The following is an 18,448-nucleotide window of genomic DNA, read 5'->3' as shown; positions in this document are numbered from 1 at the left end:
AACAGAACGTGACTGTGTATAAAGTGAAGATATCGAACACAGCGCATCGTATCTCTTTAACGACGTACTCCTAGGTCCAACGTAATTGTGTGACAAATACATACGTATATATGACTGATTGACCTGTTGTTCATGAGAGGGTTTTGCGTGTGGATGCAGTTCGACGTTAGACTTGGGTCGTGTTCATTTTGTCATTGTTAAAACCCTGTCATAAACAGCAGGTCAATCAGTCATTCTCGCGCCCAGAAACATGTAGATCATTGCGTAGACTGCAGCATAAACAGACTGTTTATTCTCAGTGACAAAAAATTGGGTCTAAGCAGGGCTTGTAGGTTATTTTTTTTTTTTTTTTGTTTTCTTTTTTTTCAATTACTATGATAAATTTTCATGTTATGAAATCGAACTATCATCGGTTGCTTTTGACAAGAAATATTGGTAGTGGTGCGAGCGTGAGTCACGTCTTCGAATACTGCGATATACTATGTCCGTCGGTTTTTTATCAGCACTAACTGTCTCACCGATTATACATCGATGATTGATAGTTGCGGAAGCATAAATTTGAGATAAGAAAATCGGTTTTTAGAAGTATTGGTGAAAAGGAGAAACGAAAAAAAAAAAAAAAATACGCACAAGTGCCTGGACAAACTCTAGCGAGTCGATAACCTCTAGAGAAAAAAAATTGAGAATTAGTATATTCGTGCATTGTAGGTAATGTTTAGCTATGTTTGTTTTTTTTTTTTTTTTTTTTTTTTTTTTATCAAGAGTTCTGCGTGTATTGTGATCCGGAAAAAGAGAAACGTCCGCATAGTTGAAGAAAAGCAACAGAATAAAATAGCGTAGAATAATATTTGTTCTGCATGTGACGACGATTATTAGACATATGTACGACAATTAACGTGTATGCGTATATAATTATAATGTAATTTGGTTAGTTTAAATGTATAACGACGGAGTTACGACTCACGCGACCAGCCACAAACATAGTTAATTATATAAATATTGACATCGCAAAGAAGAAGGAAAAAAAAAAGGGACATAACTTTATAAATGAAAGAAGAATAAGAGCGGGAAAACAACAAAGATACAGATACGTGTTAAGAGTACAGTATGCATATACATATAGATATGTATAGCGGTGTGTAAGAATTAAAGTATTCTACGGTGGCGAAAGTGAGTGTATAATAATTATATAATATACTGTCACACTGTGTTGATTATGAAAATGTAGAACTGTAGGACGCGAGGATAATTGATCGTATTGATGAAGTAACGAATTTTTTTTTCACCGCTATTAGGGTTAGGTTAGGGCGGCGCTCAAAATTGGTATTTCAGGACTCACATACATACAAATTTCTATAATACATACTTATGCATATAGAATATAACGTGTATGTATGTATATATCCTTAAATACAACCTTTTACAAGCATTACTAGAAATGCCTATACATGTAATAGCAAGTATATATGCGCATATGACGATTGTTATTTTTCCATTTTTGAGTTCATTTTTCTCCCCCAACCGGATGATTACCCTTTTCCCTCATTTCATTTCATGTTAGTAATATGATTATCCTTGCAATGATTAGTTATAAACAAGATTAACGGAATTACATCTACATCTTGAGCGCGTCGATTTAAAGCAGTTCGATTATACATGCGATATAATATAACATGTAGACATAATGTTTAGAATTTTTATTTCAGAAGACCGAGGGGCTGTCTTCACTTAGATAATTAATTATCTGTAGCATCCGTGATTGTGAAGGAAAAGAAACAAACTAAACGCGAAAAAGAAACATAAAGGACAATGTGAAACAATAATAATAAAAATAATTCAAAACAACTAAAATTCAAGTTAGAATATCTTCTGTACGCGTGTGCAATAATGATAGTAGTAGTAGTAGTAGTAGTAGTAATAATAACAATGACAATAATAATAATAATAGAATCAGATCGCCTATACGAAGAACCTTTATATGATTTATGCGATATTGTGTGATATCCTTAATATTTGTAATTTCTCTTTCTTTGCCATTTATTTTTCGTAAACAGCGTGCAGATGCAGAATCAAACACACACACGTGTCGCATGTTAGTGTAGGTACGCAATTTTCCCTGTAGAAATATGTATACACATAGATGTCTTCAGCTTATTTACTTGGTAAAAATGTATTGAAAATAATGGTGTGGTAGCACGTGTGCATTGTTATTATTATATTAATACGTGTATCGATTTTCGACAAATCAATTTCGTTCCGAATTACAGAATAAAAGCAATAACGAGAAGTAGAATAAGAATAAGAAGAAAGATAAGAAGAAGAAGAAGAAAAAATCCATCGCATTATACGTACTTAGAAGTGAGTTTTTTTTTATTTTATTTTATTTTTTTTTTAATTTTTTTCTCTCTCTTTTTTATTCTCTCTTCGACGGTTGACTGTATAACACAATCTCACTGCGCGCCGATTCATATCGCTATTTAAAATGTGTTGTGCATACATTCGTATGTGTGGAAAATAGATGTTTGTTTATCACCTATATATAACCTTTCAAAAGTATCCGACTGCAACCTAAGTTATATAAGTTCAATTATACTGGGATATAACGTAATAAAGCATTTACTCAAACTTCTTTTTCAATACCCTGTTATTATTATTATTATTATTCTCGTTTTTCCCTCTGTACACCCCCCCAGGTGGATTCTGACCGATCCAAGGCCATCGGTGTCCTTCTGCTGCGCAGGATGAATCGGTCAGAATCCACCTCGGGAGGTGTACAACCACAAACATATATACAATACGTATGGATGCGTTCGTTATGTTATTCAACTACCCATCGTAAGACGAGAAAAGTGTTTTGTTTGCTTTTTCAGTTTTTTTTTTTTTTTTTTATTGTTATTTCTATTTCCTTCAATCACTATATTCAAGGGATATTCTTCTTACCAGTTTATACGTAATGTGACATCACAATAACACTATTAGGTATGTATTATATACATGTTATACGTATACTCATACGTTTACATTATGTAAATAATTGTATACCGTATGCATATGTGTATAAAATTAATGTCAAATTTAATAAAACCTAAGTTATTATAACAAGCGATAACTGCGTCGTTATCTTTATATTAAAGCTATATGATACATGTATATAGACTTTTTGTATTTTCATTGTATTTAAAAAAAATATATAATATACTGCAACAATTGATTGTCACCGGATATGTGACAAATCGTGGCATCGATTTATTGGCTTAAATAACGCCGATGTTTCTTTTTTTCAACTATAGTGCTGTTGTATTTTGTTTTTCTTTCTTACTTCATTTTATGTATCTGGTATGTCGCCTATATGTATAGATACATTATTGATATTGGGCAATAGAAGCTACGTTACAACATATCTATATCATTGGTCGAAGGGTCTGTTTATATATGTATATGCTATGATATTTCATCATTGATACATATTCAATTTTTCACTAACTAGGTACAACGATTCAGAAAGTTTTATTTAAGATAAGATAAAAAGATGAGGTAGTAAGTTATTGAGTAATTTTCTGACGATTCCAATCAAGAGAGAAATTAAAAATTCGTTACAAATTTCGAAGTGAAAACGTTATACTTTAAATACTGAATTTAGACGACGAAGATTTTATTTTTTCCGATGGCGGTTGGTTTTCGAATTCGATGAAAAAATACATTCTCATCGACTTTCGATGTTTAAAAAATATCGAGCGTATACGACGTGATATAGCACGTAACAGCTGCGGAATAACGGTTAAAAATAAAAATAGGATCGAATTATTATTGATAGACGTAATAACAGACGAGCGGATATGAAAGAAGAAGTATAAATGAGGTATATATAGTAAAACGAAATTGAAAAAATAGGCATAAGATTGAAGCGTGGGTTCTAAAGATGAAATAAAAACTCGATAATAGTGATGAAAAGTTTCGAGATCTACGGCTGGCCGATATATAAGTTTTATATATACTATTAGAAGTTAGGTGGGATGCAGTCTAATATAGAATATACAAAAGATTGTGCAGTATGTGGATAGTTATAGAAACGTTTAGATGACCCGAGTGAAACGAAGTATATACACAATAGAATTGTTATCGAAAAATCGAAAATGTTTGTCAAAACGATTTCGAAGATTCGACTGTTTTCTGTTTTCTTTTCTTTTTTTTTTCGCTACGGAATAGGTTATGTAACGTCTTATCGAGTATATTTACTCTTTATATTAAATGAGTTTATAGATACGAAGTATAGTAATAATTGAAGCCTGCCCACGATTGTTGAAGCCGCAATTTTTATTTCGACAACCATATTTAACCAGCTGTGTTAATTAATTGTAATGAATCCTCGCTTATCAAATTACCATAATACGAATTCAAATCGACGTCGTTATGAACATAAACGTTTGAACGAAGTATTTTCGTTTTTTTTTTTCATCTTTTTTTTATTTACCCCTGAACTAAACTAGCAGCTATGAATTTTGTCTACAAAAAAAGAAGATTAACCATTTGAGTCATGGTGATAAGTATTCTTATCACCTATTTTAGATAAATTTTTTGAATATTGAAAGAATTTTTCAACATATTTGTTGGTATCGTTTTTCTTTTGCTATTTCTGATAGTTGTAGAAACTCATAGATTTTCAATAGTCGAGAGTATTTATTGCGATGTAATGTGTAAATTATTGTTGTCGAAAACAAATTGATTGAAAAAAATCGTTAAAATTCAAGGATCAATTCATTTTCGAGAAAGTTACCCGTCTACACATAGGTATACATGTTTTTTGGGTTCACTTAGTACGAATCTGAAATCGGATTGAAAAAATTCTAGATGACGGTTGAAAATTTCAAATTCGATCGAATCTATGAACAAAGCGTTGCCCAGAGGTTTTTAGGATCGCCGATTACAAATCCGAGATCAGATTTGAAAAATTTTGATACGGCGAATCCAATCAGTGACCCCAAAAACCACAATGAATAGAGTTTTTTGCCCGTATTTGATAAAATTTGATATATTTGTCCACCATATTGGTTCCGCCATCTTGAATTTTTTAAATCTGATTTCAGATTCGTGATCAGCGACCCTAAAGCCCGTAGAATACTATCTCGTTACAGAAGATGACTCAGCGCAATAATGTGCGACTCAAAGGGTTAACGAGTGCTTTCTTCTCTCCAGACGATCTGGACGAAGCCCTGATACAGAATCTGACACACAGACGATCGGACACATTCACAACCCAATCCCAAGCATGCGGGACTTAATTCGCTTTGACGTTCTTACACTGAATGCGTCGTAGGCAAGTATTAGTAACCTAACCTAAACAGCGCTATTATCCGCAAAACACGTGTTACTCCAGCGAAGTACCTCAAAGTTAGGTTAGGAAGTCCGTGCAAAACCGCTTACTTCATATACTTCGTGTTTCATGAAAGTATGCCTCTCTCTTTTTTCCGACATCTGTAGGTTATGCAGCCGACATGCTTCGAGAGGCTTTACACACGTATATAATGTAATTATAACACTAATATTATACACGTATGTGTATACAGATTTTTGTTGGTTCGATTTTCAAGCGTGGGAGTTGCAGGTTAGGAACGGATGTATAAAAGTGTATAGGCGGATGTATACATAGGTGTATACATATATGTTAGGTGTATACATATATGTATACATACGATACACATTATACGATAAAGTATAGAATAAAGTAAAAGTTTTTTAAAAAATTATATATTCCGGCAGACGTTATCATATGTATTATCATACACACGTCGCATGTATGTATAAATTTAGTATAAAAACGGTGTTTCGCAAATTTTCGTTCGCAAGATGTGTGATACAGGAAGAAAAAAAAATAAATAACATTCCAAAACCTTGAATTATACAGAAACTGAAATAAAAGATAAAAAGAACAAAATAACTCGGAACGGGAATAAAGGAAACTCTTTTTTCTCGCATATTCTCGATCATATAATAAATTCTTTTTTGTTACAAAGTGCATTTGATTTGATTTAATTATTATTAGTTCGCGTTTAAAAACTCAATGTTAAATATTCTCACAGATATTCCAATTAAACTTTATAGCAACAAAATTGCACAAATTATCTGCGCTCGAATGTATTGATTTTAATTACCATATTTCACACCGTATTTGTATATTGTATTGCAATATACGTATGAATTGGATTTAGATTCAGGATAATAATGAAATACAGCATTGAAATAAACACTAAATATCTTATTAAGTACGTCCCACATAATCATAACCATTATCATCGTCATCATCATTATTATCTGGACAAATAATAATTTGAAAACAATATATGTATCATGTATTTATGTGTGTATATATAATATATATATATATATATAATGCAGAGTATAATCAGTTTTCGCAAAAAGTAGAAAAAAAGTGAACCGCGCTTCGTACCATCGATAAAAATTTCATCTTTTAACAATAATTATTAATCTAAGGAAGTGACGGAAAGATGATGGATACTGGACTGGGTGAACAGAAATAATAATAATAATAATAATAATAATAACAACAATAACAATATATGTGGTAATAAAAACAATAATAATTACAATATTATTAATATTAATAATGACAGTAATAATATAGTCAATAAAATTAATGGCGAAATTAAAATGAAATAAAAAATATTATGACCATTAAAAAATGAAAAAAGAAAAACCACAGAGTAAATTGACAAATAAAATGTATAATATAGATATTGTAGATTGTGCAAATTCAGGAGTAATTGAACATCAACTCCTGATACGTTGAGACGAATATCATTTGTTTTTTTGTTTTTTTCCCTATTTCCCTTTATTTTCTTGTCGTTACAAACGATTCTGCAAATTTTATAAGCGTTTCTTTTTCTTTTTTTTGTTCTCTCGTCTTCTTTTTTGTTTCAATTTGTAAATTATTTCAATAACCGAGGCGGAGGGCAGAAATTATATTTGCTCGGAGAGTGAATGATAAAAGGGAGATAAAAGGAAACTGGTAAGGTTCAAGCCGCGCAAGCGAGTCAGTATGAAGAAGAGGCACACTTTATTCTCGTATTTAATAATAATAATAATAATAATAATAATAATAATGATGATAATAATAACAATACTAATAAAATTAATAATAATAATAATAATAATAATAATGATAATAATAATAGAATTAAGGTAATTTGCTTCATTTTTGTTAAGATTATTATCATTATTGTTGATTTCTTTGAATCCATGCAGGTATAATTGATCTTACTCAAAGACTGATAGACCGGAAGTGGCAGTGAAAGGGATGACGGTGAATTTATATGCTTGTCTCGTGAACGAGCTTTGGTACAGCGTCGGATTGGGCTAGGTTGTTGGAACTCGAATGCGGTGAGTTAGCTGATCGTGATTCGGGAGAAAGCGATTGGTTATTGGTATTATTGGCTGGGGATACTGTGGATTTGTTGTTGGTGGTGTTTTGGTTGTGCGGTGTTGCAGCCGATCCAGGAACATTTAGCAGCGGCGGTGAAGAAGAAGCAGGACTGTTGAAGGACGGCAGCCAATTTCTTTTGCCGGATGCTGTTGTTGTTGTTGTTGTTGTTGTTGTATCGTGGTCCTGATTGTTGTGCTCGTTATTGGTAGTGTTCCCGATGGCGTTCTTCAACGATTTGACTGTTGTCAGGTTGGTGTTTGTTGGGTCTTCGTCAATGTACGTGAAGTCGGATAAAGGTCTGGGTCCGGTGTGGCTGCGCGAGCTGCGCATACTGTGTAAGCTGTGTAAACTATGGACAGAACGTCTTTCCTCCAAATCCTCTAGAGTCGACTTGAACGCTCTGATTACCCGTAGCTGGAAAAAAATAGGGAAGGGCCTTCTATCAGGGGCGAGGAAGGGTAGCGACAAACAAACACACGCCAGTGCAACTTTCTTTTCACTCCATCATCATCATCATCATCAGCTTTCCGATCGATTTATCACGTCAATCAATCTCATCGATCCGGTCCTACATACTTCTCTGTATTATACTAGGTTATATACCTACTAATAAACTGCAAGCTTAAGCGCATGACTCCTTTATTGCTGCTGCAGCATATTCCCCTCGTTTCATCTATGGGCTTCCTTTGACTGCGTAAAACCGTTCGGAAAAGGTGAAACTAGGCAGACTGAATTACCGACTGCGCACGCGTGAAATAATTGAACTCCATTGGATGGCAGATACGTAACCCGTCACTATTTTCGTTAGCAGGACAGGATAGCCAACTTATTAGAATCGTTGTTAAAAATTTTAAACTCTCCTACGTCATGTATCGAATTGAAATTAGATTGGTACCTTGACTTCTAGCAATCATCGGTCAGTTAAAAATGAAAATTTTATTCCGAGATCGGCTTACCGTTGAAAGAAAAAAAAAGAAATTAGATGACGACCGAGGCTTGAGGTGGCCAGCCTGCGTGTCAACTCGACACAACTCGCGCATGCGCAGTCGGACGTTCGATCTGCTAAGTTTTACCGTTTCCTCTCGGCATATCATTTATTAATTATCATCCTTGAGCAGGATGGATCATCAACAGTCCCGCGTACTTTGTATATAACATTACTAACGAGTAAATCGAAATTTCATCAAATTTACGCGCTGAAATTCCGAATCACTCGTAACTGACACGATATTTGAAAGTCACTCTAATTTGCACAATGAGTAAAAAAAGAAAAAAAAAAAAAAAAAAAAACCGTTTTACCTTATTTCGAATGCGCTTTTGTACAAACATTTAATTGACCCAATTCAATATCAAACCTAATATAATTATACATACATCAGTTAAATTTTACGACGGAGTACGTTTTACACAGTAAATAATATTTCTTCATCGATGCACCAAACACGAGAAGTATATATATATATATATTTATGTATAATATTATGCAGGTACATGAAATGTGGGCACATATATTATTAATATCTATATACTCCAAGTGTCCGAGGATTAATGCGAATATAGTCGTAGAATTCCGAACGATTCGCGGAAAAGTGAATTCTTCCAATCGATACCGATTATGCGTGGATATGTGTTATCGAATTTAGAAGAAAAAAAAAAATAATCCTGTAATTTTTACTGACTAATGGGAACAAAGTTAGAAGAATTAATCGCGCGGTGATAGTTCAAAGTTGTGTATAAATTGAATAAAGAATAAACCGCATCGTGTATGATTTTTGCAAATCAGTGATCACTGTCCTTTTAATATCCTGATTCCTTTATCCTCATGATCCACGAAAGGCATTATTCGCTAATGCAACTTATACTACACATGTATAATGCATGTATTTATCCGACATTTTTTTTCTTTTCGCACAACACCAATTAGCAATGGTCCGAAACAGTCCGCGCAAAATTTTGTAATAGCACATGTTTGTGTGTTATGATAATAATATCAATAATAAGAATGATGATACTAAAAGTGATAATACAAAACAACAACTTATAATTATTATTAACTCAATAAACTCTTTTCGAAGTTATGGGGGCTTTCTTGTCTCAGTTATGTGCAGGGTTTCACGTATGTACAAAAGTTATATGCAGTCTATATACAGTTAAATGAAAAAACGTGAATTTGATGTCAGAGGAACCAAGTGAAAAAAAAAACCATAATAAAAAGTGATGAAGCAAAGTCCAAAAAAGCAACTCTGCGATCACAGGACAGTAATTATGTTGTATATATATATGTATAACAGAAGAATCTTCACAGATGTTGTAAATTATATATATATATATATTATATTTGCCTTTTGCAATATATAATTTAAAAGTGAATAATCTTTTTGTGAAAATTTTTCACAAGTATAATAATATACAAACACAAGTTTATATCACGCGTATTTATTTTACCACAATAATTTTTCAAGACTAGATTTTGAATTTGAAGAACTTGCTGATTAAATATGTCTACCTAACATTTGTTATCCCTGAATTTGCAATTATTCGCTATCGCATGTGGCGGCATCTCGTTTATGCAAAAGCCTCGAACTTTATGTGAGAAACAAGCGGTTCATGCAGTTTGCATAATCGCGCGGTTTTTTTTTTTGAGCTTGCATTATCCTGCTTTTCGAAATTTGTTTTCTTGCTGTCGCTGTCGAAAAATGAAAAAAAACTTGAAAATCGATTCACACTCAGCGCAGGGCGTCTGTCTGTGTTAGTTGGAATGAAAAAAAAAAGAAGGAGAGAAAAAAAAAAAAATCTTTTTCGCTGAATCGTCGAACGTATCGCGACGAGACACGATGTGAAACTCGCAGGACAGGAAATTAAAGCTATAAATAAATTCTTTGAGCATGAAAAGATTTTTTTTCCATTTCAACCAAATTCGTTCAGATCGCTTCTCGTCATATTACGTTTTTTTTTTGTTTCTCGTTTTCTCTCTCTCTCTCTCTCTCAATAAACTCATTTCTGTGTATGCTTGTCAGTGTTGTTAATGTGTTTCTGAATGTTCGAATGACGAGAATATATTGCATGTATGTTATAAATAATACGTCCAGCAGCGTAATACGTAAGTTGTATTTTTATACAATATATAAATTGAGGTATATAATGTTATATGTATATGTATTTATACATACGCCTACGTAGGTACACCATTTCGGTGGTGTTTTTGCGTGTGTTCATTTATCGCGCAAGTGTGTCGATGTATACGTATAACATATATCTGTGTTTACTCGTTTGCATGCGAGCGCGAACGAGTGAGTGCAGCGGTGATTTGTGATTTTTTTTTTAAACGCAAAAAAATTATAACTTGTCTGTAACAGGTGTTCGAAGAAATTGTCTAAACGAACAAACGGCTGATATTGCTGCTCATTTTTATATGTCATGTGCGTGTAACAGTTGAACGTTAAAAGAAATGATTAACATGAATGCAGAGAAAAGAGAAGGAATTATATAATATCCATTGTAAATGGCGGGCGAGACGACGAGAGAGAAGTGTAAAAATGTGTTTTCCTTTTTGCCTTTGATTTATATCAAAGGACGGTGCAGTGGGAATATATTAATTAAGATGTGAAACGTGTAAAATATTAATATTATATAATATGTATAATATAAGGTGTTTAGTTCACTGCAACGAAACACTCTCAAACTCTGTTAGTCACGATGATAAGATACACAACGTATATATACATATAATAATTATATGATTAATAAAATACGAAGTGAATTACTAACGAAAATTTACCGCGCATGCGCTACAATCCGGGAGCAGTTGTTTGCCAGGGTTACCAACCGTCATGAACATAACCTCACAAGTTCTGACACAGCCTGTCGGTGTAGAACACAACTGGAAGCGACAATTGTCGAATTTTTTCAATGTCGTGTTCATGACGGTTGGTCACCCTGGCAAATAACTGCTCTCGGATCGTAGCGCATGCGCATTAAGTTTCATCAGACAGCGGACGATTCTGTCGTTAGCAATTCAGTCTGTATATACATATATTATATATATATATATATATATATATATATATTTATAATGTAAGAAAAAGAGACAGAGAAAAGGTGCAACGCAGACGATATGATATAATTTTGTTGACAGTTAAACGTTTAAATAATAAACGACAAGATTATAGTATGCACGTCTATACATACATACATATATGTGTATATGTGTAATGCATTTATGTGTACTATAAGCAATAGGGGAAGAAAAAATTCTTTGTGTTGTTTGTGTATTGTTTTTTGTTTCTTTTTTTTTTCCTCCTATATATTGCACGATCAGTGAGTCTTTTTGTTTGTATATTATAATATATAATACGATAAAAATTGTAAAATTGTGTTAATTGATAAATAATGATTTGGTTGCGATATATAACGGGTTAAAAAACGACACCATAATTTGAGGGTGGTGAAAGGGGGTGATCGTGGTGGTGGTGGTGGTGGTGGTGGGGGTCACGGAACACGCAGCACACTCAGGTAATAACTATATTACTACAACCACAGCCAGTGAATGGTGGACAGACATTGATTAATAACGAACTTGTATTGTTATTATTCTATTCTTTTTTTTTTTGTTTTTTTTTTCGATTGGCCACCACTCGACTCGCCACGCTACACAGAAAAAAACACATTGGTGCAGTAAACCATCATCTCATTTCAAGTCATGTCATCATCATAACCATTATCATCATAATCATCACGATCATCAACATCATTATCATCATCACCTTTATCATAATTATTAACATCATCAGCCAATGTAATATCAAGTCAATGACAAATCAATCATTTTTTTTTCACACACACATACACACTTGAGGTGCACAACTATAAGGTTACACTAAATTCTGGTTTCAATATGACTGCATGATGTGTGAAGACATATTTTCGTGGTAATCTTTTTTTTCTCTTCTCCTTTTGAGGCTGCTTTTAAAAACCGATTATGTATAGGTATTATATGTTCAGATCAGTATGAAACAATTTCATCAAAGAAAGGTGGGAAAGTGAGAAGAAAGAAAGATGAATTGAACGTCCGTTACGATCGTAGTTATAGACAAACCTTCAATAAATTTTTTTTTCGTTTATACCAATGCCACTGGACTTTGTAACGAGAAATCTATAAAGAATTTGATTGCTATAACCATCTGTATAATTAATGCACCGCAAGAGTAGTATGTGAGAAAGAAAAAGAAATGGAGCTTGTTGGTTGGTTGGTTTATTTTCTTTGGTTTTGGTTTTTAAATTAGGCATACGTAAAAGGTTGATAATACAATGTAGTACAACAGGCGATCATCTACGTAAGCTACGTACTTGTTTGTACTCCGACAGGAATAGTGTGGCGACTGGCAAGAGACTGCCGCCCTGTTAAACCTCAGTCTCTCGAATGGGTTCCGCTGGCTAACAAATCATAAATCATACCATCAGTCTTATTCACTTCTGTTTTACCACTATAAGCTTTCTTTTTCATAAATTTTTATTTTCTTGTTTTTTGCTTTTTTTTTTTAAACAATTCTTTATATATTATTTAAACACACTTTGCATCATTATTATTATTAATATTTGGATTATTATTGTTGTTGTTGTTTTTGTTGTTATCATTTACGGCAATTATCCAAGTTCTGTTTGGCACGCCGAAGTTCTTTCGTATAACATGTATACAGGGTGACTCAGTACCCCGCTGACTACCGGGCACTGACGGATTACTTGCAAAGAAATAAGACTAAAATTACTCTTGACAATTTTTTCTTAAAGCAACGGTTTTTGAGTTAGAGCCGTTTGAAGTTCACCAATCACCGGGCGCGCGAGCCCAGCGCGAGGCTAGCGTACACTGCATCGAGCTCAGCTACACTAGCCTCGTGCTGGGCTCGTGCGCCCGGTGATTGGTGAACTTCAAACGGCTCTAACTCAAAAACCGTTGCTTTAAGAAAAAATTGTCAAGAGTAATTTTAGTCTTATTTGTTTGCGAGGAATCCACCAGTGCCCGGTGGTCCGCGGCTACTGGGTAACCCTGTATAAGGTTGTTTCCATAGGTTAATTAATTGGGAAAGAAAAATGAAAGTCAAACCAGTAGTTGTTATTCACTCAAATCACTTTGAATATAATTATATAGGCCAAAGGCAACGAAATCTTGTAATGCTTCGTGATTGTTTTTTCTTTTGTTTTCCCCCGTGAATACGTGTATGTATTTATAAAAATTTTATTCGCGTTTATAATTTCGTTTTTTTCGTCGCCACCTGATTGCAGAATAAGGTGAATCGAACTCGAGGAAGTCTTTTATCAGGTATAGATGAAAGGTGAGCGCCGGTACGCTGATACTTATTTCTTGCTCATCGTTAGTTTGTTTGGTTAATTATTTTATTGTTAAGATCATTATATGAATTGGATGAAAAGCGACGAGAAGAATGAAGGAGAAATAAAATTAATCACCGATTACGCAGATACGTATGTATGTAAACACGAAAGACAAATATTAAGAGCATTGGCCGTTTTCTGAAGACACACTCTCACTCCCGAAATAATCAATCGGATTAAAAAAAAGTTAGAAAAAGAAAAAAAAAAAAAAACACCTGCAGTAATACAGGTGATGATAAAACGAAAATTCTAGAAAAATGGCGTGATAACTAATTACTGCGGTTCATGATAACATGCACTTTCCAATGTATGGTACGGTGAAATTATGAATTTAAATACTTCTGACGTTTATTGTTTTATGTTTAAATTGTTGTTTTGATTTATTTATACGCGAAATTGTTAATTGACGTGACCACTCTTGCCCAGTCGAATTTAACGCACGGACTAAGATATGAGAAGGTGTGACGCAACGGTCCAGCCGATCTATTGACAACAGTGCAAAATTGTGCCAAGTTTGATAGACACTGCTTATGCCGGCAACAAGGATGCAGGTAAAAATTGTTTTCCTCGAAAACGAGTCCGGGACGAGCGGTAAGCGTGGCTCAAAGTCGTGAGGTGGAAGAAACAAGCGAGGTGGTATGGACGCCATTGCTGAACGTGTACAGTCAACCATTTTGATGAGCAATGATGCGAAATTGGTCGCCTACGCGCGTTAAAATTGACTGGACTAAGATGCGCGAGGGGGATATCGTTGTTATTATTATTAATATACTGTTATTTATATGTTAAGCAGCAGCAGCGGCAGCAGCGAAAGTATCGGCAACAGCAGCAACACATCGAGAGGCAACTTGCCGCGTACTAGATCATATATGTATATGAGCGCGGTGCCTTGGAGCGCGTTGGTTTTAAACCGCGTTATAGACACGTGTTCGAATGAAAGATAACGTAATCTTATATGTATATATGAAATACAATAGGACAAACATACATATCGATAAATATCATACAATTTCAAGATCACAGCAACATCACACTGCGTTATAACAATAAAAAAAAAAAGAAGAAATAAATCTTGTAAAGAAAAAAAATTTAAAAAAAAATATATATATGTATTATATATATATATACTGTAAAAGCGAACACCGATTCAACGTAAGAGTGTTAATGTATTATATAAATACACAAGAAAGACACGCAGCGTAATATGTATCGTATATAATAATTAAATATATATCGTAATGTTCGATAAATATTTTTATACACGTACATACTTACATGCGACATTACGCGACAACTTTGAATACATTAATAAGAAAATGAAGAAAAAATCATTTAAAAATAAAGAAATTTATGAATATATTAAGAAAGCACAACACGGCAGCCAAATTATTGTTATAAATTTGCAGGTAAAAAAAAAAAAAAAAAAAAAAAAAAAATTGTTTACTCATGAGAAAAAAAATTTTTTTTTTCGTATAACAAAGTGGAAACCAAGACAGAAAAAAAGATCAGCGCTTCGTCTTCCTTAGGCTGTGAAAAGTTGGCCGTATTTTTTTTTTCTCCCTTTTTTCGTTCAAATTTATATACGTACATTTCGAATTCCTTGCGTGAATCGAAATATTCATGTGAGTAAAAATCGTTATTCTTTTCCATTTAATCAGTTGACTATTTATCCCGTGTGTTTTATTTATTAATATATTCTTTTATTTCACAGCCCCAAGGGAAAGAAATGTGAAATAATATTACAATTAAGGCTGTTAGTAATCATACTTTCGAACTTAAACTTTTCGTGGCCCAGCAGGCAACGATTCACGTCAAACAAACCAATGTTGATAATAATATTTTTGATGCAAGGCTCTATTATAAAAGATGGCAAAAAAACTTGGCGCAATTTGGTGACAAAAAAATTTGAAAATGAAAGAGAAAAAAAAAACAAAGAAAACAATAATATGCTATATATAATAAGAATATATATATGAGCATAAAAAAGTGATCAATCAATCAATCTATGCGATATAATAGCTGATACTCGCGAAATTACAAGCAAAAATCTATTACTTAAAAGAAAAAAAGTGAAAACTGTACGTGTGATAAAACGTAACGTTTCAATGGAGGCACAGAAACGAAATATATGTATTTTCACATACGAATTATTATTAATTGATTTTTTTTTTTTTTTTTCCAAAAACTTTATCACATTTTTAAGAAACGAAAAATCAACCAAAACAGTCAAGGTAAATTAAAATTGACAGAAAAGTATATTATAAAATAAAAAAAAAAACGATCAAACAATGCTGAGATTGGACTTGGGAACTAACCATATGGTAATCCTGAGAAGGAGATCTGCCTGTCACAGATACATTCTGCACCAGAGTTCTATTGCTCGTCTGAAAGTAGGTTACACATTCAGTTGTTTTTTTTTACTTGTACTTTTTTTTTTTTTTGATGTTTTCAATTTTTTTTTATACGTATATGATTAAGATGGTAATTATTTAAGACTATATAATGCATAATTAGTTGGAAAAAAGTGTCAAGATGTTGACTTAAATATTTACGAACAGTGCGGTTCGCTTTTTCATTATACAGTACATAATTATAATAATGTTGACGCATATGCAAACATATAAACACACATATATATACACATTCACACATGCATTATTCATCTGTATTATAGTACGCACGTAGGTATATATTGTATTGTATATATGTTTGCATTTATAAAATGTTAACACGCTGTTTTATGCGTTGCGCTTATACGGAGACGATTTACTGTTATAAGAATATTATTCACTCCAATGATATATAAATATATATATATATATAAATATATATATGTATATGCTTTCGTCAATTATTTAAAGAATTATACGTACAAGGTAAGCGTTTTGGCCAGGAATAGTATGTAAATATCATTTCTTTGTTCATTAATAAAATAGACAGTAAATAAATAAAATTTGTATTCCTCGTATAATACATTTCTGGTTTTTGAAAATACGGGAGAAAAAGTAAATAGAATTGAAATCTTAGCCACCTCATACGTATAATCATTTTCATCACATGATTAGGTAAAGTCGAAGTCGTCGCGTTTCTAGATCGTAAAGGCGGGAAGAAAATCGAAACGAAACTGAGAATGAGCACCGTGTGGGTTACTCTTCGAGATCCGAGCTGTTTGACGCTCCACGAGCGACTGACGCTCGGGCTACCCCCACCCCGCGGCCACGCCCCCCCTCCCAAAGGAACTCGCGGCCGAATGCGTGAAACCGCGGGACTTCGAGTGTACCTAACGAATACAACAGCAGTCAATTGAGAATCTTTGTACGAGTGTCACTGTGAGGAACAAAAAAATTGTAGAATCTTGACCCAGACAAATTTCTATTTAGTCATGTGACTAAATCTCTGCGATTTGGGAATAATCGAATTTGAAATCAACGATATTTGCAATACGTGTATTACAATTTGAATAAACGTATTTAGAGGATAGAATTTTGTGATCCCGTTTGAAATTTTGAATCAGAGAAGAATAAAACCGTGATCCAGTATTATTTGAGAATGAAAGAAAAGTGTCTGGATAAGAGAAGGATAATGAAAGAAAAATAGTAATAATAATAATAATAATAATAATAAAAAGAAGGAACAAGTAAAGAATAGAAGAAGAAGACGAAGAGAAACGATAGACAATGAAAAACATAGAACAAGGAGTCTAAAGTAAGGTGGCTTATTGTTTATTCATAGCATGACGTTCATGTTCACATTATCCATATATCTTGTATATAATCGCAAGGTTGTTATTAATAGTCGTAATTTAGACAACTGTCTAGTTAAAAGCGTCGATTTAGAAGTATCGTTCGTTCAGTTTTGATAATACGTTGTTCCGTTGTTTGATTGACGCTCGTCGGAAGATCGACCAATGATATAACAGGATTTAATAAAATAGGTACACAAGAGAGGTTGAAGTATTTTGCTGCCATTTCATACAGAGTTTCGTGGGAGGGAAAATATTTCCTTTTTTTTCTTTTCCTTCATAGATTTTCAAACGTCGAAGGTTATTCGACATATTTCATATCTCATTGTTTATACACTTCGTTACACAAGTAATCGACATCAGTGTACAAAATGATAGCAAATTATCAAGTAGTGTGATAGAAATAAAACATGAGAACCTATTTCTTTAACATAGGTAGAAGCGTTTGCATTCATTCGACAACATTCATTTCCACAATATTATTAAATATATATATGTATATATACGCCGTAGCGTTTTGTTCCATGTTAACGGGCGTGCGTGTTTCGGATGTTATTTTTTTTTTTTTTTTAAAGTTAATAATTTCGCCAATGATACAAATTAAATGAGTAAACAAATAAACAAATAAACATATATATATATATAAATATATATATATGTATAAAACAATATCTGTGTGTGCAACGATTCGACGGTTTTGTTCGTTATTAGCAACGTCGCGTCATACTGGTTTAATATCCATGCAAGTATAATGATAATAATAATAATAATAACGCCAAGGTAAATATTGTAATTTACCCTGACGGATTTATTATTATATAGATGCTCGTTAGATAAATTATTTCATTATTAAACAGAGACCAGACTAGAAACTAAATTTT

The 18,448-nt window shown here is 33.0% G+C and overlaps 1 protein-coding gene across 17 annotated transcripts in view; it reads right to left on the bottom strand.

Annotated features, from left to right (window-relative positions):
* The window catches only part of LOC124411981 (plasma membrane calcium-transporting ATPase 3), a 108,085-nt gene that overhangs the window by 15,563 nt on the left and 74,074 nt on the right, over positions 1–18,448 (bottom strand). For 5 of the 17 annotated variants that reach the window (XM_046891574.1, XM_046891575.1, XM_046891573.1 and 2 more), the window contains one exon: positions 7,204–7,852. The exons of 3 other annotated variants lie outside the window; for them this stretch is intronic. In XM_046891574.1, coding sequence (XP_046747530.1) covers positions 7,325–7,852 — 528 coding nt within the window. In that variant the 3' untranslated portion in view covers positions 7,204–7,324. Of the gene's footprint in view, positions 1–7,203; positions 7,853–12,059; positions 12,086–12,784; positions 12,872–16,140; positions 16,210–18,448 lie in introns of those variants that run through there. 9 more of the 17 variants (XR_006929725.1, XR_006929727.1, XR_006929730.1 and 6 more) reach the window with 6 other exon arrangements.

The sequence above is a fragment of the Diprion similis genome, chromosome 10 (genome assembly GCF_021155765.1).
Source record: "Diprion similis isolate iyDipSimi1 chromosome 10, iyDipSimi1.1, whole genome shotgun sequence".
Classification (NCBI taxonomy): Eukaryota; Metazoa; Arthropoda; class Insecta; order Hymenoptera; family Diprionidae; genus Diprion; species Diprion similis.
This window is presented reverse-complemented; position numbering and strand designations above follow the sequence as displayed.